General features: G+C 42.9%; 1 protein-coding gene and 1 long non-coding RNA gene across 3 annotated transcripts in view; both read right to left on the reverse strand.

The window, feature by feature from the left end:
* LOC112257888 (NACHT, LRR and PYD domains-containing protein 3-like) overlaps nt 1-7,491 on the reverse strand; it is a 13,402-nt gene extending 5,911 nt beyond the window's left edge. The window contains 6 exon segments of the mRNA XM_042313010.1: nt 4,050-4,223; nt 4,510-4,780; nt 4,783-6,267; nt 6,628-6,856; nt 6,985-7,069; nt 7,372-7,491. Of these exon segments, the coding sequence (XP_042168944.1) occupies nt 4,050-4,223; nt 4,510-4,780; nt 4,783-6,267; nt 6,628-6,856; nt 6,985-7,069; nt 7,372-7,436 (2,309 nt within the window). The 5' untranslated portion in view covers nt 7,437-7,491.
* A 3,275-nt stretch (nt 7,492-10,766) lies between these two features.
* LOC121843428 lies at nt 10,767-21,212 on the reverse strand. Of its 2 annotated transcripts, none has more exons than XR_006081549.1 (3): nt 17,406-17,435; nt 13,278-13,345; nt 10,767-10,827 (listed from the first exon to the last, which is right to left on the reverse strand). It is a non-coding gene; the product is annotated as an uncharacterized LOC121843428 (long non-coding RNA). The 2 variants fall into 2 exon arrangements; XR_006081550.1 differs by lacking the exon at nt 17,406-17,435 and adding an exon at nt 21,146-21,212 and having other exon boundaries at nt 10,778-10,827.
* Between the last annotated feature and the right edge of the window lie 5,286 nt (nt 21,213-26,498).

A 26,498-nucleotide genomic window follows, 5' to 3' on the forward strand; every position in this document is an offset into this window, starting at 1 on the left:
AGGGTCTATGATGGAGCGGCAGCAGGGTGCCCAGGGGTTCTTACTCCAGCTAGAACTGTACCTGGCCACCATCAGTGTGTCCCTGTGGGAGCGGTCCAGGGTGAATGTCCTCATCTCCTGCCTCACGGGTCGTGCTCTGGAGTGGGCAAATGCAGTTTGTGAATGGTGTGACTCAGCTAAGGAGCACTGTCCAGTGTGTTCTGTGCCGTGTGTGTGTGTTTGATCATCCTCCAGATGGCCGTGTGTGTGGTTTGTCCAGTGTGTATTCCATCTCCGGCAGGAGAAGTGTGGAGCGCCCAGGTTACGTGTTGGAGTTCCAGTGTACCTTGTGCAGCAGGATCCGGGTGGAATGTGTGTGGGCCCTTATCAACCACTACAGGTGTAGTCTCCGGGACTGGACGTCCGCAGGGAGCTAGTGTGTCGGGACACCGCTCTTTCCTTGGATGAGCTAATTGACATGTCCATCCGACTGGACAATCTGCTGGCTGCGGTGTGTTGATATGAAGAGGGTCCTGTGTGTTCCACCACCCAGCACCTCCACTCCTGTTCCGATGGAGTTGGGAGGGGCATTGCCGTGTGTGTGGTACCAGAGTGAGGCTCCCTCTGCACCAACTGTGGTCGGAGTGTGACACACGGTCCAGTCGATGGTGTGCTGGGGGTTTGTCAGGGAGTCGAGATGGCAGGCGGAACATTTCTCGATCACCCCAGGTAGACAGTCAGCACCAAACTCACCCAGAACCCCTGTTGGTCACATGTTTGTCTTTATATTTTTTTCTTAAATTTTTTCTCTCTTCCCAGCATAGAAACATCTAGTGATTCAGGCGCAGCTGGGAACATTTAAATCAAAGTGACTTGCTATTAAATTAGGTGTTCCGCTTCCAGATGATTCACCTTTGTGCACTCCCTAGATGGCCATTAGGGTCAGTGGGTGGTGTGGAGACCACGATCCCACTGGACAAGGTAACCAGGGGAATCATAGGGAGCGTATGTGTCTCTGTGTATTATTGATTCGCCTGTGTTTCCAGTGGTGTTAGGGATCCCTGGCTGGTGGCACAATCCTAAAATTTTGTGGAAACAGGGGAATGTTCTCCAGGGGTGGTCAGACTGTGTGTTCTCTGAAGGTGTCTGGGAGTTTCCGTCGGTGCCACCTCGGTGGAAAGTCTCAGACCAGGGTCCCACAGTGTGCATTCCCCGAGTATGCCATTTGGCAATCGAAACATTTAGTAAAAAGAATGCGACTAAATTACCACCACATCGACCGGGAAGGGATTGTATAGATATGATCTCCAGTGGTAACGCTGTGACTTCCCAAGAGTCACATGTACCCATTGTCCCAAGACTGTGACGTTGGCTATGGAGACATATATCACGGAGTCTCTGGGACATCAGTACAGAAACATCTCCATTTCACCCGTCTCCTCGAGTCAGATATTAACATCTAAGAAGAAGGAGGGAGGATTGCGTCAGTGTATTGATTATAGAGGTCTAAATGCCATCACAGTGGGGTTCAGCTACCCACTACCTCTCATTGCTACGGCAGTGGAATCCTTTCAGGGAGCGCAGTTCTTCACAAAATTGATCTCAGGAGCGCGTACATCAGCCTGGTGCATATTCGGAATGTTACAGACGTCAGTGGAACACAGCATTTAGTACCACATCGGGCCACTATGAGTATGCGATCATGCCGTATGGGTTAAAAAATGTCCAGCCATTTTTCAATCCTTTGTAGACGATATTTCAGGGACCTGCACGGGCAGGGAGTGGTTGTTTATATCGATGACATTCTGATCTACTCAGCCACTCATCCGCGCATGTGTCTTGGAAACACAAGGTGCTTCATTTAGACTGTGAGCATGACCTATCAAGGCTGAGAAGTGTGTGTTCTCCAAACGAGCCGTCTCCTTTCTGGGTTATCGCATTTCCACCTCGGGGGTGGAGATGGAGGGTGACCACAGTAAGGCCGTGCGTAAGTGGCCGACTCCAACCACGGTAAAAGAGTATACAGTCCAAGAGCAGCTTTTGGGTTTTATCAACTACTACCTGATATTTTATCCAGGGTTTTGGCCAGGTATCTATTTAGACATTGACCTCACTGCTAAAGGGGGCCCGGTTCGGTTAGTCGATTGGTCAGCAGCATATCGGACAGAGAGGTTTTTAGATTGTAGGGCGCTGTTCACGGATGCACCATGTTCGCACACGGAGGTCTAGCATTCATAGTGGAGGTGGACAGTCCAGGCTGGGGTGGGTACCGTGCTATCACAGAGTGGGTACGCCACCAAAACTCCACAGTATACCTGCGCTTTCAATGAGTAAGCTCAGCCCAGCGGAGCGTAACTATGATGTTTGTCTGTGAGTTACAGTTAGCGGTGTCAATTTCTGAAGGTGTGAGACACTGGTTTTTGATTGGGGCTACAGCACACCCTTTATCACCGACCACCAAGTGAGAGTAAGATATTCAGATTTAGCTAGGAGACTGAACCAACATGGCAGGCATAGGTGGGCCATGTTTTTCAGATTGTATGGTCGATTCCGGTTCACTTTATCATATAGACCGGGCTCCCAGTCTAAGCAGGACGCACTGTCCGCCTTTAGACACGGAGTATAGGTCCGCTAACCTCTCCCATTTCCGGCCTCAAAGCTGAATAACACCGGTGGTCAGCCTTCCTTGGAATCGGACATCTGACGGGCATACAAAGGTGAACCCGCGCCTCCTCAGTGTCGGCGGGGTGGAGGTACGTGCCGCATTGGTGTTCAAATGACAAATCAATTTGATTGTTTGGGCTCACGTCCTCTGACCATTTCGAGGTCACCCTGGGGTGAGGTAGGTCAGTGGGAGTTGGGGGAGGTATAGTGGCCTATGTTGGCTAGGGATGTTTTGGGGTTTATGTTTCCTCCTGTTGGTTCTGTTTTGCCCAGATAATAAAAGTGTCTAGGCACCTTCCTGAGGGAGTACAACCCCTTTCCACTAACGAGCCATGGTCACATCTATCCGTAGATTTCCTGACATGTAACCACCAGATGATGTCTCACAGGTGATTGTTCTGGTGATTGTGGATCGGTTCTCAAGTCCTGCCGTCTCCTCCCCTGTCACCTGTTTTCCCAACAGAGGCTACAGACAAAACATTATTAACCTCTGTCACCGGCACCAATAACAGAGGACTGTTTGCTCGGGGCTCCCCAGTTCACTGTCTCTGTGTTTGCACCAGATATGGACTGTCTAACAGGGGATACTGTTCCTAACCTCTCACCATCACCAATAATGGGCAGAGCTACAACAAAACATACTAGTTTTTCACCATGATTTACCAATAACAGAGACTACAACAAAACACGCTGGCTTTAACCTCTCACCATTCCCAATAACAGAGGCTGAAACAAAACATGAACTCACCATTACCAATAACAGAACTACAACAAAACTATCATGCTAACCCCTCACCATTACCAATAACAGAGGGCTACAACAAAACATATAACCTCTCACCATTACCAATAACAGAGGCTACAACAAAACATGCTAACCTCTCACCATTACCAATAACAGAGACTACAACAAAACATGCTAACCTCTCACCATTACCAATAACAGAGGCTACAACAAAACATGCTAACCTCTCACCATTACCAATAACAGAGGCTACAACAAAACATGCTAACCTCTCACCATTACCAATAACAGAGACTTCAACTAATTCATTCATGATTATTCATAATCATGGTAGCATCCACATGAATGTAGAAGTGTTCAGAAACATCTTCTATTCTTACTGACAATACAAGTGAAGTGACTCCAAAATGACAGGACATTATTCACCATTCAGTTTCTATTAGGAAAACATCTAAAACACAACCAAGACAAACTGCAAATGAATTACAACAAGTTTGTAGAATCACAAGCTTGATGTAATCACTACAGGCATGGAATATGGGACCAAATACTAAACGTATGACTACTTTAATACACTATAAGTGAATATAACCGAATAATTACGACTTTTCAAATGGGAGAACTACATACATAAAGTGCTTTCATATCTGATAATACTGACCTCAGAGTCTCCAGTTTACAGTGGGGATTCCCCAGTCCAGCAGAGAGCAGCTTCACTCCTGAATCCTTCAGGTCATTGTTACTCAGATCCAGCTCTCTCAGGTGTGAGGGGTTTGACCTCAGAGCTGAGACCAGAGAAGCACAGCCTTCCTCTGTGACTCCACAGCCTGACAGCCTGACAAAGAGATCATCATGACTTCACAAACACACTGTTAATTTAACACCAGTAGTGTAGAAGGACAATGGCAGATGCATTTGGTTTATTCTCCCAAACAACATATAGATTAATCTTCTATTTCCTAGAATTGTATGGTCATATTGTTATACTAATGTGAAAATCAATGAATTTATTCAATATGTTTTTCAAAATAATATATTATGCATATTATAATACATATTTTTCTCTAAACTGAATATTTCTTCCTGATGATTAGTTCTTATATGTCATTTTATTTACTCACAGAACAGCTCTGGAGGCTTTGACCACTGGCAGCAGCCTCAGAAGACCTTCCTCTGATCTGGAGTATTTCTTCAGGTCAAACACATCCAGCTCCTTTTCTGAAGTCAGCAACACAAAGACCAGAGCTGACCACTGTGCAGGTGACAGGTTGGGTTTTGAGAGACTTCCTGATCTCAGGTAGCTTTGGATCTCCTCCACTAGAGAATGGTCATTCAGTTCATTCAGACAGTGGAACAGATTGATGCTCCTCTCTGGAGAGGATTCTCCCTGATCTTCTCCTTGATGTACTTGACTGTTTCTTCATGGCTCTGTGAGCTGCTTCTTGTCTTTGTCAGTAGACCTCGTAAGTGCTTCTGATTGGACTCCAGTGAGAGGCCCAGAAGGAAGCGGAGGAAAAGGTCCAGGTTTCCTGTCTCACTTTGTAAGGCTTTATCCACAGCACTCTTGTAGAAAGTAACTTCAGCTTGTTTGTTTGCAGTTTCCATTAGATTCTCATTGTTGTTGATGAATGAGAGGAACACATATACAGCAGCCAGAAACTCCTGAATGCTCAGATGAACAAAGCAGTACACCTTGTCCTGGTACAGCCCACATTCCTCTTTAAAGAGCTGTGTGCACAATCCTGAGTACACTGAGGCTTCATTGACATCAATGCCAGACTCTTTCAGGTCTTCTTCATAGAAAATCAGATTGCCATTCACAAGCTGTTGAAAAGCCAGTTTTCCCAGTGACAGAATGCTCTCTATATTCCAGTGTGGACCTGTCTCTTCTTTCTCAAGATACTTTTCATTCTTCTGTTTGGTATGAAACACCACAAGGTGTGTGTACATCTCAGTCAGAGTCTTGGGCATCTCTTCTCTCTTATGTTTCAGCATGTGTTCAAGGACTGTTGCAGAAATCCAACAGAAGACTGGAATGTGGCACATGATGTGGAGGCTCCTTGATGTCTTTATGTGTGAGATGATTCTGCTGGCCAGGTCCTCATCACTGAATCTCTTCCTGAAGTACTCCTCCTTCTGTGGGTCATTGAACCCTCGTACCTCTGTCACCTGGTCAACACACCCTGAAGGGATCTTATTGGCTGCTGCAGGTCGGGTAGTTATCCAGAGGAGAGCAGAGGGAAGCAGATTTCCCTTGATGAGATTTGTCAGCAGAACATCCACTGAGGTTGACTCTGTGACGTCCCAACAGATCTTGTTCTTCTGGAAGTCTAGGGGCAGTCGGCACTCATCCAGACCATCAAAGATGAACAGAACTTTGTACTTGTTGTAGATGGAGATTCCTGATTGTTTGGTTTCCATTGAGAAGTGATTAAGAAGTTCAATGAAAGTGTGTTTGTCCTCTTTCATCAAATTCAGCTCCCGAAAAGGGAATGAAAATACAAATTGGACATCCTGATTTGCTTTTCCTTCAGCCCAGTCCAGAATGAACTTCTGCACAGAGACTGTTTTTCCAATGCCAGCGACTCCCTTTGTCAGCACAGTTCTGATAGGTTTGTCTTGTCCAGTTAAGGGTTTGAAGATGTCGTTACATTTGATTGCAGTCTCTGGTCTTGCTTGTTTCCTGGTTGTTGTCTCAATCTGTCTCAGCTCATGTTCATTATTGACCTCTCCTGTTCCACCCTCTGTGATGTAGAGCTCTGTGTAGATCTTATTGAGAAGTGTTGGGTTTCCTTGTTTAGCGATCCCCTCAAATACACATTGAAACTTCTTCTTTAGATCAGATTTGAGTTCACGTTGGCAAATCACAGCAAGCTCATCTGAATGAAGAAATAACACAGAGGATATTAATATTATGTCTGTTTTAATACCTACAGTATTGTAGGACTGTTATAAAGTTGTACATTATAATAATTTATTATCTTAACTGACTGTATAAATGTGTAAATGTTTTCATAATGCATTACAGACTGGTGTGACTGATTAATATTATTATTGGTATAATTGATTGTCTCTCTGTAAATTAATCAACAAATCCCTGCTGCTACTTGATGAGGTCACTAGGTGTTGTGTTAAGGCTGCTACAATATCATTGAGTTACACAGCTACTTTAGCTGTACTTTAGCTACAGCTTTTAAATGTTATAAAACATCATTCAACATGAGGCAGACAGATCTTACATTTCTCCAGTGTGTCAGCAAGCTCCTTCTGGTTCATTTTCCTCAGGATGTGCAGTGTGATCTTCAGAGCCCCCTCTCTGGCACTGCTCTCCTGCTGCTCATCTTCAGGGTCCACCACTTCCTTATCCTGCTTCTGACTCTCAAAGCCTTCTGGGAGTTCTGGACTAAGAATCCTCTTGAACATCTTCAGCTCGTTCTTCACAAATGTCATAATTTTCTCTTCAAGCATCTGAAATAAATAAAGTAAATAAGTTAAGCAAGAGACAAATGCTTTCTCATTAACACATTAATGAATGATTGACAGATCAACTTTACTTGAGGTAAACAAAAACAAATGTACATAACAGGACCACATACACTGAATATGGAGGCCAGGTCTGTTTGATGACTCTGGGAAGACTGACCACTGAGAATCTCTGACTCTGATCTCTCCTGTTGGTTTCTGTGGACAAAACATGAGATTACATCTCCTCATCCAGGAGTACACACACACACACACACACACACACACACACACACACACACACACACACACACACACACACACACACACACACACACACACACACAGGGAGGGAGGGAATGTTGTGTTTGTTTAATTTTGTTTTAGGACTATGAAAATGGACAAAATGATTAGCCTATGGATTATGAAAACAACAGCAATAAATGGGAAAATGGGAGAGGAGAAATGACTAGAGACAGTGTTGTTTAACTCACTGACCAGGACCCATGAGTTCTTCTTACCTTTGTTCAGTAGAAAAGTCTCCCTCTCTAAAGTATATAGGATCCATAGACCGGTCACTCTTCATGGACACACAGCTGGGAACAGGGGAGGCTGGTCTCTCCTGCCTGATTGGTGTTCAACACATCAGAGACAAACATTACATCTTTCATCTACTCTGAGCTCAGATGGGGAAACATAAGAAGAGTTTCACAAATAGAACGGACTTCCAGACGTTAGTTAATGGGGAGCAGTGTGTCACAAATTTTCGTCGCGAGCTTGTAGTCAGTCTGTTTTACTCTGCTTCTCCGGGGATGAGGTAAATTTATTTACCGGGAAAAATGATGTAATTTATTGGAGGGCTGGAAGTCACTCTCGAGGTTGTTTACTCACAATATCAGATATTAAGATGATTTTTATATTGAATGTAATACTGAGGTTGAGGTTCTGACTAGTGATTATTTACCCGGGGCGTACCTGCTATTGATGGCGCCCTGACCGGGAAATAATTTAGGAGGGCTGGAAACAAGGTTGGTAGTCACTGTCAGGTTAAAACACTAAAGTTACCGTCCATCTAGTGAAGAAGGAGAACCGGACAGAGGTAGCCAGCATCTAGTCAAGGTAGCCAGCATCCGTCAACGAGAGGGAGAAGCCTCACCGGGATTTAACAGGTGGAAGAAACAACCGGGAGCTCCATCGGTCCACAAGAAATGCAGACAGCCGGTGAAGATGTAGTGGTAGCTATGGTAACTAGGATGCTGCTGGTAGAGTAGCTATGGTAACTAGGATGCTGCTGGTAGAGTAGCTATGGTAACTAGGATGCTGCTGGTAGAGTAGCTAGCTAGGATGGTAACTATGGTAAGGATGCTGCTGTAGATGCTGCTGGTAGCTATGGTAACTAGGATGCTGCTGGTAGAGTAGCTAGTAACTATGCTTGGTAGATTAGCTGTAACCGATGCTGCTGGTAGCTAGCACTATTCGAGCTTCGTCTAGCAGGTCAGTCTGTCCCTCGTCTCGATGATGAATCCGGTGAAACACAAATTGAAACAAGGATAGAGAGTGAAAAGGATCTGGCTACACTCACACTGTCCCTGACCGTAAAGAAAAAGCAAATTGAACAATAAACTTCGGTGTCTCAACACTGTAACAAACTCCGTCGTTATTCCCCAAGATCACCTCAGTCCACTCTGCGCGTAACCCGGCTTGGCGCCACACCGAACGGGACGCGGACAGTTCTGTACGGGGACGCGGACAGTTCTGTACGGGGACGTGGACAGTTCTGTACGGGACGCGGACAGTTCTGTACGGGGACCGGACAGTTCTGCGGGGCGGACAGTTCTGTACGGGGACGCGGACAGTTCCAGGGACGGGTGACATGAGCAGTGGAACACAATCAACTAAACCCAGTCTTTACGGGTATGGGGACATTTGTAATATTCATTTTTTAGTCTTTATTATGTAAAATAAAACACAAACATTCAGTTTTTTTACACAATATGTTGAGATCTGGGACCATATCCACAAAGCGTCTCAGAGTAGAACATTGGTCGTATAAGTGCTGAGAATAAAGACATTTTACACTTATGGGTATAAATTAAAGCTATTTATGAAGTCTCTAGTCCCACCTAGTCAGCAGATATTTAGGACACCTCGTGAGCTGTCCTAAGTAGTTAAGAGTTAACAGCAGGTGTCCTAAGTAGTTAAGAGTTAACAGCAGCTGTCCTAAGTAGTTAAGAGTTAACAGCAGCTGTCCTAAGTAGTTAATAGTTAACAGCAGGTGTCCTAAGTAGTTAAGAGTTAACAGCAGGTGTCTTGATAATACTATAGAATAATGCAGTGAGTCAGTGGTTCCTGAGCCACATGTAATTGCTTTGTAGTTTAAAATAATGTTTTTATATTTCTATATGATCAATCCATAAATAATATAGACCTACATGCAACAGTATGTCTTGTGCTTTTGGCAATGATTTATGTATAATAATTATGTATACCATTTATGTCTGCATAGCATTTTGTCTTCATTTTGGCAGATTAACTCATGCTTATTTCTGAAGATTAACTCAGGTTGGAGTTGAGCTGTGACCGAAAGGTGGCTGGTTCGAATCCCGGGCCCGGGCTGGAAAAAACTGGTGGAATTGATCTGACCACTGGAGGGCTGCTGGGTTCACATCCTCAAAACATGAACCTTTGTTGATCAGAACTCTAGAGGTTCTTCTTCACTGAACCCAAAAATATATAACTTTTAGTGATTCCACATATTAAGGAAGTGATAGAAGCCTTTTTGGTTCTATAAGGAACCTTCTGTTCTAAGAGTGTATAATAATAAACACGTTGTTCTTCTGATTATTTCATTATCTACATCATGTTATTTCAAGTTCTCCCTTTGGAGCACAACATCATGTTGTTAAAAAATAATCCTAAATTGTGCATGGATATAAATTGGGTAGTTGAAGGCATCTAGGGCGTAATATGAGTTTGATGAAAATGAACATTGTTGCAACGTTGTAGGCAACATTATTGGCAAGGGACTTGATGCCTACTATGCCAAAGATATTTAGAGTTGTTAAACGGGTGTGAAGAGTGTTGATCAACGGAAGTGTTGATATAACGGTTATATTGTCTAAAAGATGCATTCCATTATATTAGTCAATAATTAAGAGGCAAAGTGGTCGAGTCATGTGAAAATTCTATCAAATGTCTTTGCCTCCAAGTACAGTCAGGGTTGAGAACCCCTGCAGTACCTCCACAGACCCGGATTGAGAACCCCTGCAGTACCTCCACAGACCCCGGATTGAGAACCCCTGCAGTACCTCCACAGACCCCGGATTGAGAACCCCTGCAGTACCTCCACAGACCCCGGATTGAGAACCCCTGCAGTACCTCCACAGACCCCGGATTGAGAACCCCTGCAGTACCTCCCCAGACCCCGGATTGAGAACCCCTGCAGTACCTCCCCAGACCCCGGATTGAGAACCCCTGCAGTACCTCCACAGACCCCGGATTGAGAACCCCTGCAGTACCTCCACAGACCCCGGATTGAGAACCCTGATTTAGCAGATGCTCTTATCCAGAGGATTTACAGTAAGTGCTTTCATCTTAATTAAGATAGCTACGTGAGATTTATATATCACATTATATACCCATCAAAAATCTATTAGTTAAAAATCTGAGAACAGTAATATTGAAGGTACCTCCACAGACCCTAAGCAACCATTTCTGATTAAAAAACAAATGTGAACATTTTGGAAATAAACTCAAAATAATGTTCAAAAATTGTCATCTCAGACCTCTTAGCTTTGGTGTCATGTTCCCCAGAGAGACTCATTTTAGAGGCAGGGCCCCCTCAGTTCTCTCCCCAGAGAGACTCATTTTAGAGGCAGGGGCCCCCCCCTCTCTCTCTCCCCAGAGAGACTCATTTCAGAGGCAGGGCCCCCTCCTGACCTCTCTCCCCAGAGAGACTCATTTTAGAGCACTGACCCCTAAACAGAGATCCAACATGTTGTTTGTGGTTAACACAGTAATTATTTAATGTCAATTGTTATCATTTATTATTTATCTCTTATAAAACATTTATTAACAGACACAGAAACAATCAGATGATTTAATGCAATCACATGAAAACGCAGTTGTGACATTTCATCTCCATGGTAACTGTCTGTAATAATAATAAGTCACTGTTTGTTAAGGTAGTTATAGACAGTACAACAACAATAATAATAATAATAATAATAATAATAATAAGTCACTGTTTGTTAAGGTAGTTATCCTATTAATAACAATAATAATAATAATAATAATAAGTCACTGTTTGTTAAGGTAGTTATAGACAGTACAGCAACAATAATAACAATAATAATAATAATAATAAGTCACTGTTTGTTAAGGTAGTTATAGACAGTACAGCAACAATAATAACAATAATAATAATAATAATAAGTCACTGTTTGTTAAGGTAGTTATAGACAGTACAGCAACAATAATAATAATAATAATAAGTCACTGTTTGTTAAGGTAGTTATAGACAGTACAGCAACAATAATAATAGTAATAATAATAATAATAAGTCACTGTTTATTAAGGTAGTTCTAGACAGTACAGCAACAATAATAATAAGTCACTGTTTGTTAAGGTAGTTATAGACAGTACAGCAACAATAATAATAATAATAATAAGTCACTGTTTGTTTAGGTAGTTATAGACAGTACAGCAACAAGAATAATAATAATAATAAGTCACTGTTTGTTAAGGTAGTTATAGACAGTACAGCAACAAGAATAATAATAATAATAATAATAATAATAATAAGTCACTGTTTGTTAAGGTAGTTATAGACAGTACAGCAACACAAGGTCAGTCTAATTATAATTATAAAAGTGGCTGTTTATTGTCTTTCAATCTGTTATTTTCTAAAGTATCTGTTAGAATGTAGACAGAAGTGCGATAAACGGACATGATTGATCTGAGGGGGAAATTATTGATCCATTCAGAAAGGTTTTTTTGTACAAGTAATTGATGTTATATTATGTAAAGTAGACTAGGTTATAATGTATAGTAGTGGGTTGTTAGTGATATGTAGATGTTATATTATGTAAAGTAGACTAGGTTATAATGTATAGTAGTGGGTTGTTAGTGATATGTAGATGTTATATTATGTAAAGTAGACTAGGTTATAATGTATAGTAGTGGGTTGTTAGTGATATGTAGATGTTATATTATGTAAAGTAGACTAGGTTATAATGTATAGTAGTGGGTTGTTAGTGATATGTAGATGTTATATTATGTAAAGTAGACTAGGTTATAATGTATAGTAGTGGGTTGTTAGTGATATGTTATATTATGTAAAGTAGACTAGGTTATAATGTATAGTAGTGGGTTGTTAGTGATATGTAGATGTTATATTATGTAAAGTAGACTAGGTTATAATGTATAATAGCAGTTTGTTAGTGATATAGATGTTATAAAGTAGACTAGGTTATAATGTATAGATGACCAGTGGGTTGTTAGTGTTACATAGATGTTATATCTATGTAAAGTAGAACTAGGTTATAATACATATCATAGATGACCAGGTTATTCAGTCAGTTCACATAATGTTATAGTCCTACCAGTAGTTAGGACAGAAAATGTACTGTATATAACCTACATATATTAGATATGACCAGTCTAAACCTGTTCAGATCAGTTATAATGTTATAGGCCTACCAGTAGCAGGACAGATAATGTACTAGGTATATAACCTACATATCATAGATGACCAGTCTAAACCTGTTAGTGAGTTCACATAATGTTATAGTTCTACCAGTAGCAGTACAGAGAATGTACTGTATATAACCTACATATCATAGATGACCAGCCTAAACCTGTTCAGATCAGTTCACATAATGTTATAGTCCTACCAGTAGCAGGACAGATAATGTACTGTATATAACCTACATATCATAGATGACCAGTCTAAACCTGTTCAGATCAGTTCACATATTGTTATAGTCCTACCAGTAGCAGGACAGAGAATGTACTGTATATAACCTACATATCATAGATGACCAGCCTAAACCTGTTCAGATCAGTTCACATAATGTTATAGTCCTTCCAGTAGCAGGACAGAGAATGTACTGTATATAACCTACATATCATAGATGACCAGTCTAAACCTGTTCAGATCAGTTCAGAGACACTCAGGTTTGTCAGCATGATAAGTGATCATAGCTCAAACCTACTCTGACTATTGAATGTCTGACATCGACTAACCTTATAATAGTGTGTAGAAAGCCAAGACCAACGAGAGTTTGCCCATCTTTCCTACGTCTCAACACATTTATCTGACTTCTAATGTCCTGAGAAATATGTGCCACAGTTTCAACAGCCATTTTATAACTGCGTAGGCTACAAACATACTTTTAATTTCATATGAGGAAATCACATAACTTACAGTCACTGGTGCAGCCGCCTGTTTTCTTACAGATGAAGTAGCTTTCACAGGCAACTCATTCAACCAGCCTAAACAACAGTAAATAAAAGATGTCAAATCGTCAAAGGAGAATACATGAAAGAGGAATATATATCCTGATAGAGTCATACACAAGCTAAGTGATTGGATGTTAAAGACCCCAATCTGAACAGTTTCTTCCCCGTGGTTATAGCCTTTAGCTCTATGCTCAGTCTACCTAGTTCAATATATTGTTGTACGTAAACTTTGTGCAAACTCCACCGCCTGTATTCTGTCTCTTAATGTTTTCTTTCACTAGCAGCACCATGTCACCATGTTACTGGAACGAATTGCAAAAATCGCTGAAGTTGGAGACTTTTATCTCCCTCACCAACTTCAAACATCTGCTATCTGAGCAGCTAACCGATCGCTGCAGCTGTACATAGTCTATCGGTAAATAGCCCACCCAATTTTACCTACCTCATCCCCATACTGTTTTTATTTATTTACTTTTCTGCTCTTTTGCACACCAATATCTCTACCTGTAGATGACCATCTGATCATTTATCACTCCAGTGTTAATCTGCAAAATGGTAATTATTCGCCTACCTCCTCATGCCTTTTGCACACAATGTATATAGACTCTCTTTTTTTCTACTGTGTTATTGACTTGTTAATTGTTTACTCCATGTGTAACTCTGTGTTGTCTGTTCACACTGCTATGCTTTATCTTGGCCAGGTCGCAGTTGCAAATGATAACTTGTTCTCAACTAGCCTACCTGGTTAAATAAAGGTGTTCTCAACTAGCCTACCTAGTTAAATAGCGGTGTTCTCAACTAGCCTACCTGGTTAAATAAAGGTGTTCTCAACTAGCCTACCTGGTTAAATAAAGGTGTTCTCAACTAGCCTACCTGGTTAAATAGCGGTGTTCTCAACTAGCCTACCTGGTTAAATAAAGGTGTTCTCAACTAGCCTACCTGGTTAAATAAAGGTGTTCTCAACTAGCCTACCTGGTTAAATAAAGGTGTTCTCAACTAGCCTACCTGGTTAAATAAAGGTGTTCTCAACTAGCCTACCTGGTTAAATAAAGGTGTTCTCAACTTGCCTACCTGGTTAAATAAAGGTGAAATAAATTAAAATAATAATGTGTACAGATGTAGGATAAAATCCTTTCACTCGTATTATTGTGTCTCTTTGTTCAACGAATGTCGGGCAGCCTGTGCTGTTAATATAGTTGAAAACAGCAGGCAGGGAGGTCAACACCCTACAGGCAGCCTGTGCTGTTAATATAGTTGAAAACAGCAGGCAGGGAGGTCAACACCCTACGGGCAGCCTGTGCTGTTAATGTAGTTGGAAACAGCGGGCAGAGAGGTCAACACCCTACAGGCAGCCTGTGCTGTTAATATAGTTGAAAACAGCGGGCAGGGAGGTCAACACCCTACGGGCAGCCTGTGCTGTTAATATAGTTGAAAACAGCAGGCAGGGAGGTCAACACCCTACGGGCAGCCTGTGCTGTTAATATAGTTGAAAACAGCGGGCAGGGAGGTCAACACCCTACGGGCAGCCTGTGCTGTTAATATAGTTGAAAACAGCAGGCAGGGAGGTCAACACCCTACGGGCAGCCTGTGCTGTTAATATAGTTGAAAACAGCGGGCAGGGAGGTCAACACCCTACGGGCAGCCTGTGCTGTTAATATAGTTGAAAACAGCAGGCAGGGAGGTCAACACCCTACGGGCAGCCTGTGCTGTTAATATAGTTGAAAACAGCGGGCAGGGAGGTCAACACCCTACAGGCAGCCTGTGCTGTTAATATAGTTGAAAACAGCGGGCAGGGAGGTCAACACCCTACGGGCAGCCTGTGCTGTTAATATAGTTGAAAACAGCAGGCAGGGAGGTCAACACCCTACGTATTGCACCAATAGGGTTAACCCACATGGTGGGAATTGTTACCTGGCTCACACAAAAGCATGTCTCAGACACCAATGTAGCAAACAGCGGGGCAGGGAAGCGAACCCAGGTTGCATGTGTTAAAGGTGAACAACCTACGCATCGCACCATTGGCATCAATTGGGTAACTTGGTTGGAATTGTGACGTGGCTCATATAGTGAGGATCACTACACTATAGAGGAACTATGATACAATTACATTGTCATCTGAAATGTTAAATGTAGAACTATAATATATGAATGTTGATATATTGAATTTGACTTGACCACGTCCAGTCAGCTCCATGTTGTATGATTAAACTGACACCAACCTGTCTCAGTAGAAGTAGACTGTTAGGAGTGTTTTACTTCACTATACTAACATTACACCAGACATTTAATTTATCTACTGTTAGGAGTGTTATACTTCACTATACTAACATTACACCATACATTTAATTTATCTACTGTTAGGAGTGTTTTACTTCACTATACTAACATTACACCATACATTTAATGTCTCTACACACTTTACAATAATCCCTGGCAGGATTCTCACCTTGTAGCCTGAATTCACAACCAGAACATGTCAAGTCATTGAGATATTTTCTGTTCTGTTCTGTATATTCTGATGGATGAGGTCTGAGCTGGAATGTGAAGCTAACTGAAGTTGGCTAACTTTAGAAAACCAGTATATCTAGCTAGTATCATAGTTTACCCCTCAGGCTACAATCAGGTTTCAGCATCAGGCAGGTATCAACATGCCGAGTCGTAGGCAACAACCTGGGTTGTATTCATTAGTTTACCCCTCAGGCTACAATCAGGTTTCAGCATCAGGCAGGTATCAACATGCCGAGTCGTAGGCAACAACCTGGGCTGTATTCATTAGTTTACTCCACAGCCAACAGTTTTAAAATGTTGCATAAAACATAAACAGTTCTCTAAATGCTGTACAATGTGACCTAAACGGTTTCTGTTGTTTTGTTACGGTGGGCACTAATGAACACACACAACCTGTTTTGAGGAAGTGTAAGTTGTTGTTAGTCTTTCCACAATATTTATTTGTCTCTTTCACACAACAAACCTTCCTGAGTGAAAAGCATTAACAGCAGATTAGAAAGAGAAAATGTTTGTTTGTTGCTTGTTGTGTTTTAAGCCTGTTTTGAGAAGACAAGTCTATAGACCTATGATACAGTAGGAGATCACCCTGGTCTATAGACCTATGATACAGTAGGAGATCACCCTGGTCTATAGACCTATGATACAGTAGGAGATCACCCTGGTCTATAGACCTATAATACAGTAGGAGATCACCCTGGTCTATAGACCTATGATACAGTAGGAGATCACCCTGGTCTATAGACCTATGATACAGTAGGAGATCACCCTGGTCTATAGACCTATGATACAGTAGGAGATCACCCTGGTCTATAGACCTATGATACAGTAGGAGATCACCCTGGTCTATAGACCTATGATACAGTAGGAGATCACCCTGGTCTATAGACCTATGATACAGTAGGAGATCACCCTGGTTCCAGGTAGACCTCCTGATTCATGGAGAACCCTGTGGAAAGGGTTCTTCATGGAACCCAAAAGGGTTCTACCTAGTATGGAACCTACAAAGGGTTCTCCTATGGGGACAGCCAAAGAACCCTTTCAGATTCTAGATAGTGTAGGAGTGATCACCCTGGGGCACACAGATGGGCACAGAACGAATTCACCCGAAGCATCTAATTTATATCAAACACATTTTAATGAGAGTAGGACTATTATAACTCTGTCCACCAAAAATATCATCAACTATATGAATACACATAACAATATCATCAACTATATGAATACACATAACAATATCATCAACTATATGAATACACATAACAATATCATCAACTATATGAATACACATAACAATATCATCAACTATATGAATACACATAACAATATCATCAACTATATGAATACACATAACAATATCATCAACTATATGAATACACATAACAATATCATCAACTATATGAATACACATAACAATATCATCAACTATATGAATACACATAACAATATCTCAATGATCATGAACAATATCATCAACTATGAATACACATAACAATATCATCAACTATATGAATACACATAACAATATCATCAACTATATGAATACACAATATCATCAACTATATGAATACATAACAACTCGTCTTACCTTTTATCTCTCAATAGAAACAGTCGTCTGTTGCTGTCTCTGTGTCTTGTCTTTTATCTCTCAATCAGAATCCTATTCTGTTGCTCTGGATGATCATCAGGTCGTCAAAAGTTACTTTCATTTGCTCTGCTCATTTACATATCAGGTTCTGCCTGTTCTCTCTCCCACCCCTCTCTCTTTATAGCTCTTACAATGTGTCTTGGCATACATTCTACAACTGTCTGGAACTGTCAAGTGTCTCCTCCTCTTCATCTGAAGAGCTGAGTGGCTTGAAGGATCAGACCAAAATCCGGCGTCGTAAGTGTCCATGGTAAATCTTTACTAAAGAAAGTACTGACACTGTATACAAAACAATAAACAAATGTTTGACCGTGAAGCTACAACATAGACAATCACCCACAAACAAACAGTGCAACCCAGGCTACCTAAGTATGATTCTCAATCAGAGACAACTAATGACACCTGCCTCTGATTGAGAACCATACTAAAACATAGAAATACCCAAATCATAGAAAAACAAACATAGACTGCCCACCCAACTCACGCCCTGACCATACTAAATAAATACAAAACAAAGGAAAATAAGGTCAGAACGTGACAGTACCCCAAAGGTGCGGACTCCGGCCGCAAAACCTTGACCTATAGGGGAGGGTCTGGGTGGGTGTCTGTCCGCGGTGGCGGCTCTGGCGCGGGACGCGGACCCCACAGTTAACCATTGTCTTTGTCCGCCTTATTGTCCGCCTCCGTGGCTTTCTAACCATGACCACCCCTTCAATGACCCCACTGGACAGAGGGGCGGAAGCTCTGGACAGAGGGGCGGAAGCTCTGGACAGAGGGGCGGAAGCTCTGGCGCCTCTGGGCTGAGGGGCTCTGGCGCCTTGACTCCTGGCAGCAGCGCCGGACAGGCGGGAGGCTGCCGCAGCGCCGGACAGGCAGGTGGAGACTCCGGCAGCAGCGTCCGGACAGGCAGTAGTTCAGGTGGCTGCGCCGGACAGGCAGGGAGACTTTGCCGCGGCGCCGGACAGGCGGGAGACTTTGTCGCGGCGCCGGACAGGCGGGTGGCTGTTTGCCGTTCAGGTGGCGTTTGTCTTTGTGGACAGGCGGGAGGCTCCGGCAGCGGCGCCGGACAGGCGGGAGTAGCTCAGGTGGCGGCGCCGGACAGGCGGGAGGCTCCGGCAGGCAGCGCCGGACAGGTGGGACCACCTGCAGGGAGGAGACAGAGAGACAGCCTGGTGCGTGGGGCTGCCACAGGAACCACCAGGCTGGGGAGACCCTCAGGAGGCTTGGTGTTAGGAGGCACCTGAAGGACCGGGCTGTGGGGAGCACTGGAGTTCTGGTGCGCAACCTTGGCACCACTTCCCCAGGCTGGACAACTACTGTAGCCCGGACCCTCCAGAGTGCAGGCACAGGTTGTTTGGGCTGTGGGACAGCAGTTCGGGAGTCTAGTGCTTACTACACGCACCTCTCCCTTATGTCCACTCCCACATTAGCCCGACACGGCGGAGCGCAGGCAGAGGACGCACTGCACCCTCCCAGCGCCCCGGAGACACAGCACGCAGAGTCGGCGCAGGATAACCTGGACCAAAACTGCGTACTGGCTGGGTCCAGACCCGCTGAGCAGGCTGTTTGCCCTGGCTCGATGCCCACACTCACATGGCACTTTGGGGGCTGCCCTATAGCAGCAGTTCAGGGGCTATGGGCACGCACTGGCAACACCGTGCGCTTAACATAACACGGTGTCTGACCAGTAATACGCTGCTTATAATCACGAGGAGTGAGCTCAGGTCTGCTACCTGGCTTAGTACCACACCTGTCTGCCCCCCAAAAAAAGTTCAGGGGCTGTTTGTCGTAGACCTGTCGCACTGCCGTGCTGCCTCCTCATATGCTGTTTGTCCGCAGTAGTTCAGCTTTCGCTGCCTCCAGCTCTGCTTTGGGGTGGCTGTTTGTATTCCCCAGCCAGTAGCCCAGGGTCCCTCTCCGTTCAGTATCTCCTCCCATGTCCAGGAGTCCTGTGTTGCTGGCCGCTGCTGTTTGCTGCTGCTGCTGTCAGGTCTGTTTGTCTTTTACCACGCCGCTTGGTCCTTGGTTGGTGGGTGATTCTGTCAAGGCCGTCCTCCTCTTCATCTGAAGAGGGAGGCGAGAAGGATCAGACCAAAATGCGGCGTCGTAAGTGTCCATGGTAAATCTTTAATAAAGAAAGTACTGACACTGTTTACAAAACAATAAACAAATGACTGTTTGTGAAGCTACAACATAGACAATCAGTTCAAACAAACAGTGCAACCCAGGCTACCTAAGTATGATTCTCAATCAGAGACAACTAATGACACCTGCCTCTGATTGAGAACCATAGTTCAGGCCGAAACATAGAAATACCCAAATCATAGAAAAAACAAACATAGACTGCCCACCCAACTCACGCCCTGACCATACTAAATAAATACAAAACAAAGGAAATAAGGTCAGAACGTGACAGAACTGTATGTCTTCTAGGACTCCATCACTTTCTCTGAGTCTCTGTAGGCAGTCTCTGTGCTGTTGGTGTCTTTCTCTCCATCAGGTCCTATTCCTCTGTTGCTGCCTGTCTTGCTGTAGTTCAGGTGGCTGTTTGGGTAGATTGGTCTAGTCTCTTGTCAGCAGTCAGGTGTCTCACCTGTTTGTATCCTATTCTGTGGCTGTTGTCTCTGTGGGTCTTGTTCAGGTGGCTGTTTGTCTTTGTAGGACTCTAGTTCATGGCCTTTGTCAGACACCTGTAGCTGACTCTGTGTCTTGATTGGTGTTTCTCTCCAGGACAGTAGTTCAGGTGCTGTCTCTGTGTCTTGTCTGTTTGTCTTTCCATCATATTATATTCTGTTGCTGTCTCTGTGTCTGTTTGTCTCATATAGTGAGGATCACTCACTATCAGGTATCCTATTATTCAATGCATTCTCTTGTCTTGTAGGACAGTAGTCTCTGGTCCATCATATCTAAGGAAGTAGTTCAGTTGCTGTTTTCTGTGTCTTCACTATACTCATTCTCCAGGACATTTATTTATCTACTGTTAGCTGTGTGTTCTAGGACAGTAGTTCCATTCTGTTTGTCAACACTAACATGACACATAGACATTTGTTTATCTACTGTTGCTGTGTTATACTTCACTATACTAACATACATAACACCAGACATTTAATTTATCTACTGTTAGGTGGCTGTTTTTACTTCCATTCACTAGTACTAACATTAGTTCATGTGGCACAACTTTATAACACCATCCCTGTTTGGTTGAGGTTACAGTAGTTCACAACATGACAACACAACTAGATCACCATTAAACACAGTTCAGATGGGCACAGAACCAATTGACAACACATCTGATTTGTATCATTAAAACATTTTAAGGAGGTAGGACTATTGTAACACTGTCCACCAAAAATATCATCAACTATATGAATACACATAACAATATCATCAACTACAATGAATCAACATAACAATATCATCAACTATAACACACATAACAATATCATCAACTATATGAATACACATAACTGTATCATCAACTAGGTGGCTATGAATCACACAACAATATCATCAACTATATGAATACACATAACAATATCATCAACTATATGAATACACATAACAATATCATCAACTATATGAATACACATAACAATATCATCAACTATATGAATACACATAACAATATCATCAACTATATGAATACACTATATGAATACACATAACAATCGTCGTCTTACCTTTTATCTCTCAATAGAAAACAGTCTGGATGATCATCAGGTCAGTTGAAGGTTACTTTCATTTGCTCTGCTCATTTACATATCAGGTTCTGCCTGTTTTTAGATGCTGTTTCTCTCTTTACAGCTCTTACAATGTGTCTTGGTATACATTCTACAACTGTCTGGAACTCTATTCTTCTGTCTCTCTCCATCACTTTTCTGTGTGGCTGTTTGTGTCTGTTGCTGTCTCTGTGTCTTGTCTGGTGTCTCTCTCCATCATATCCTATTTTTCTGTTGCTGTCTCTGTGTCTTGTTTGGTGTCTCTCTCCATCATATCCTATTCCTTTGTTGCTGTCTCTGTGTCTTGTCTGGTGTCTCTCTCCATCATATCCTATTCTTCTGTTGCTGTCTCTGTGTCTTGTTTGGTGTCTCTCTCCTTCATATCCTATTCTGTTGTCTCTGTGTCTTGTCTGTTGTCTCTCTCTCTCCATCATATCATATTCTGTTGCTGTCTCTGTGTCTTGTCTGTTGTCTCTCTCTCTCCATCATATCATATTCTGTTGCTGTCTCTGTGTCTTGTTTGGTGTCTCTCTCCATCGCACCTATTCTGTTGCTGTCTCTGTGTCTTGTCTGTGTGTCTCTCTAGGATCCTAGTTCTGTTGGCTGTTCTGTGTCTTGTCTGTGTCTTGTCTCCATCACCAGAAAAGTAGTTGGGGTGGCTGTTTGTACAATACATGCTGTTTGTCTTCACAACATGACAACACAACTTTGTAACACCATTAAATACAGTTGAGGGTTACTACATAACACCATTAAATCAGTTGAGGACAGTAGTGACACATGACAACACAACTACATAACACCATTAAATACAGTTGAGGGTTACAACATGACATGCTGTTTACATAACACATAGTTCAGGTGAGGGTTACTATGTTTACAACATGACAACACAGTTCAGGTGGCTGTTTGTTAGACTACATAGGACAGTAGTTCATTAAATACAGTTGGAATGTAGAATGTAGTTAGAACTCAAACTGTTTCCATCAAACAGGAAAACAACAATAAATCTGGATCAACACATTTTATTTCTAGATGCTGCTCTTTGCTGTTTCATTACCCAGACAGCTGTTTAAGGTCATACCAAGGCAGAGTGTAGAATCAGTACAGTAGTTCAGGGGTCATAGGTCATACCAAGGCAGAGTGTAGTATCAGTACTTTGTCTTTGGGACATAGGTCAGACCAAGGCAGTTTGTGTAGTATCAGTACTTAGGGGTCATAGGTCATACCAAGGCAGAGTGCAGTATTTGTCTTAGGGGACATAGGTTCAAGGCAGAGTGTAGTATCAGTACTTCAGGTGGGTTTGTGTATGCTGGTCAGGACAAGTAGTTCAGGTGGTATGTACTTATGCTGATTGTCTTTGTAGGACAGTAGTTCAGGTGGCTGTTTGTCTTTGTAGGACAGTAGTTCAGGTGGCTGTTTGTCTTTGTAGGACAGTAGTTCAGGTGGCTGTTTGTCTTTGTAGGACAGTAGTTCTGTTTGTCTGTTTTTCTGTAGGACAGTAGTTCAGGTGGCTGTTTGTGTAGATGCTGTTTGTCTTTGTAGGACAGTAGTTCAGGTGGCTGTTTGTGTAGATGCTGTTTGTCTCTGTAGGACAGTAGTTCAGGTGGCTGTTTGTCTTTGTAGGACAGTAGTTCAGGTGGCTGTTTGTCTTTGTAGGACAGTAGTTCAGGTGGCTGTTTGTCTTTGTAGGACAGTAGTTCAGGTGGCTGTTTGTCTTTGTAGGACAGTAGTTCAGGTGGTTGTTTGTGTAGATGCTGTTTGTCTTTGTAGGACAGTAGTTCAGGTGGCTGTTTGTGTAGATGCTGTTTGTCTTTGTAGGACAGTAGTTCAGGTGGCTGTTTGTCTTTGTAGGACAGTAGTTCAGGTGGCTGTTTGTCTTTGTAGGACAGTAGTTCAGGTGGCTGTTTGTCTTTGTAGGACAGTAGTTCAGGTGGCTGTTTGTCTTTGTAGGACAGTAGTTCAGGTGGCTGTTTGTCTTTGTAGGACAGTAGTTCAGGTGGCTGTTTGTGTAGATGCTGTTTGTCTTTGTAGGACAGTAGTTCAGGTGGCTGTTTGTCTTTGTAGGACAGTAGTTCAGGTGGCTGTTTGTCTTTGTAGGACAGTAGTTCAGGTGGCTGTTTGTCTCTGTAGGACAGTAGTTCAGGTGGCTGTTTGTCTTTGTAGGACAGTAGTTCAGGTGGCTGTTTGTCTTTGTAGGACAGTAGTTCAGGTGGCTGTTTGTCTTTGTGGCTGTTTGTCTTTGTAGGACAGTAGTTCAGGTGGCTGTTTTTAGGACAGTCAGGTGGCTGTTTGTCTGTAGGACAGTAGTTCAGGTGGCTGTTTGTGTAGATGCTGTTTGTCTCGTGTGATAGGTGTTGTTTTACAGGGTTAGTCATAGTAGTATGATAGGTGTTGTTGTACAGGGTCAGTCATAGTAGTGTGATAGGTGTTGTTGTACAGGGTCAGTCATAGTAGTATGATAGGTGTTGTTTTACAGGGTCAGTCATAGTAGTATGATAGGTGTTGTTGTACAGGGTCAGTCATAGTAATGTGATAGGTGTTGTTGTACAGGGTCAGTCATAGTAGTATGATAGGTGTTGTTTTACAGGGTCAGTCATAGTAGTATGATAGATGTTGTTTTACAGGGTCAGACATAGTAGTACGATAGGTGTTGTTTTACAGGGTCATAGTAGTATGGTAGGTGTTGTTGTACAGGGTCAGTCATAGTAGTATGATAGATGTTGTTTTACAGGGTCAGACATAGTAGTATGATAGGTGTTGTTGTACAGGGTCGTAGTAGTATGGTAGGTGTTGTTGTACGGGGTCATAGTAGTATGATAGGTGTTGTTGTACAGGGTCGTAGTAGTATGTAACCATGGTGACCATGGAGCAAATTAAATGTAAGTGTCTTGCTTAAGGGCACATCGACAGACTTGACCGGTCAGGTTTTCAATCCAGCGAAAGCAGTTACTGACCCACCACTCTAACCACTAGTCTATCTGACCATACCAGTTAGTGACCCACCACTCTAACCACTAGTCTATCTGACCATACCAGTTACTGACCCACCACTCTAACCACTAGTCTACCTGACCATACCAGTTACTGACCCACCACTCTAACCACTAGTCTACCTGACCATACCAGTTACTGACCCACCACTCTAACCACTAGTCTATCTGACCATACCAGTTACTGACCCAACACTCTAACCACTAGTCTATCTGACCATACCAGTTACTGACCCACCACTCTAACCACTAGTCTATCTGACCATACCAGTTACTGACCCACCACTCTAACCACTAGTCTATCTGACCATACCAGTTACTGACCCACCACTCTAACCACTAGTCTATCTGACCATACCAGTTACTGACCCACCACTCTAACCACTAGTCTACCTGACCATACCAGTTACTGACCCACCACTCTAACCACTAGTCTATCTGACCATACCAGTTACTGACCCACCACTCTAACCACTAGTCTATCTGACCATACCAGTTACTGACCCACCACTCTAACCACTAGTCTACCTGACCATACCAGTTACTGACCCACCACTCTAACCACTAGTCCATGTGGACACCTCCTAGTGGTCTGGTTGTTAGGAGTGTTAATCAGACCATGTGGACACCTCCTAGTGGTGGGGTTGTTAGGAGTGTTTATCAGACCATGTGGACACCTCCTAGTGGTGGGGTTGTTAGGAGTGTTTATCAGACCATGTGGACACCTCCTAGTGGTGGGGTTGTTAGGAGTGTTTATCAGACCATGTGGACACCTCCTAGTGGTGGGGTTGTTAGGAGTGTTTATCAGACCATGTGGACACCTCCTAGTGGTGGGGTTGTTAGGAGTGTTTATCAGACCATGTGGACACCTCCTAGTGGTGGGGTTGTTAGGAGTGTTTATCAGACCATGTGGACACCTCCTAGTGGTGGGGTTGTTAGGAGTGTTTATCAGACCACGTGGACACCTCCTAGTGGTGGGGTTGTTAGGAGTGTTTATCAGACCATGTGGACACCTCCTAGAGGTGGGGTTGTTAGGAGTGTTGATCAGACCATGTGGACACCTCCTAGTGGTGGGGTTGTTAGGAGTGTTTATCAGACATCATGCTGCAGCCTATGTATGTATAGTCAATATGCTGCATCAGGTGATAATATAGACAGACAAACCCCATCATGCTGCAGCCTATGTATTTATAGTCACTATGCTGCATCAGTTGATACAGGTGCTATTTACAATAAGCATTATCACATCTAGCTAAGTTACTAGAAAGAGCAATACAATAGTTATAAACCCTCCATTCATCAGTATCCTGAACATAGCTGGGTGTTTCTGGGATAGAGGGTTGATATAACAGTCAGTACTACAATAGTTATAAACCCTCCATTCATCAGTATCCTGAACATAGCTGGGTGTTTCTGTTATAGAGGGTTGATATAAAAGTCTATATATTCAGCAATACAGTAAGATTCTGAGACACAATCACTTCCTACTGGTCAGCTGCAGGGAACCGCCCACATCTCTGAGACACAATCACTTCCTACTGGTCAGCTGCAGGGAACCGCCCACATCTCTGAGACACAATCACTTCCTATATTTACACAGGGACAATAGGTGGGGCAGGAGGAAGAATGATGTTCCTGATTTACACAATTCCCCTTTTTTCTGGGTTCTCCAAGGGGAGAACTCCCTCTATTCTCCTCTTGACAGTTGGAGCTCCAGGCTTTTGATGGGAAATGTCAACTGTTGGTATCAATTTATTTGGTCCCAAAAAGACCAAAATAAAAGTGTATTTGTCTAGTTTTATCTGAGTCCCCAGTTAGAATCCAGTTAGAATCCAGTTAGAATCCAGTTAGAATCCAGTTAGAATCCATGTGGTTCATTTAAAAGTTTCTAAAAAGATTAAAAGTGCATTTAAAAAATGGTTCCACAGCCCCTCCACCTCCGACTGTTCCTGACTATCTTGGAACAGAGGTGCCAGACCAGAGTAGCCTAGAATCCTACCGTAGCCGCAGGTTTTCTGTCCAAAAACCTTCATTTAATAGCAACTGGTTCATAAGAAGAGAGTGTCTGGAATACTGGGTTACTGAAGATGTGTGGGTCCATCTACTGGGAGGTGGTTAACTAGTCTGTATATATAAAGTTCTGTGTGGGTCCATCTACTGGGAGGTGGTTAACTAGTCTGTTGGGATGGATGTTCAACCCCATTAAAATGACCATAAGGTCTATATAGAACCTTTAGGTTAAGACCTCACAGATCTGTTCATGGCAAAGCAGTTCAATGAATGATACTAATTGATTCTTGAAGAATATAACTTATAAATCA

The sequence above is a fragment of the Oncorhynchus tshawytscha genome, unplaced genomic scaffold (assembly GCF_018296145.1).
Source record: "Oncorhynchus tshawytscha isolate Ot180627B unplaced genomic scaffold, Otsh_v2.0 Un_contig_3008_pilon_pilon, whole genome shotgun sequence".
Taxonomy (NCBI): Eukaryota; Metazoa; Chordata; class Actinopteri; order Salmoniformes; family Salmonidae; genus Oncorhynchus; species Oncorhynchus tshawytscha.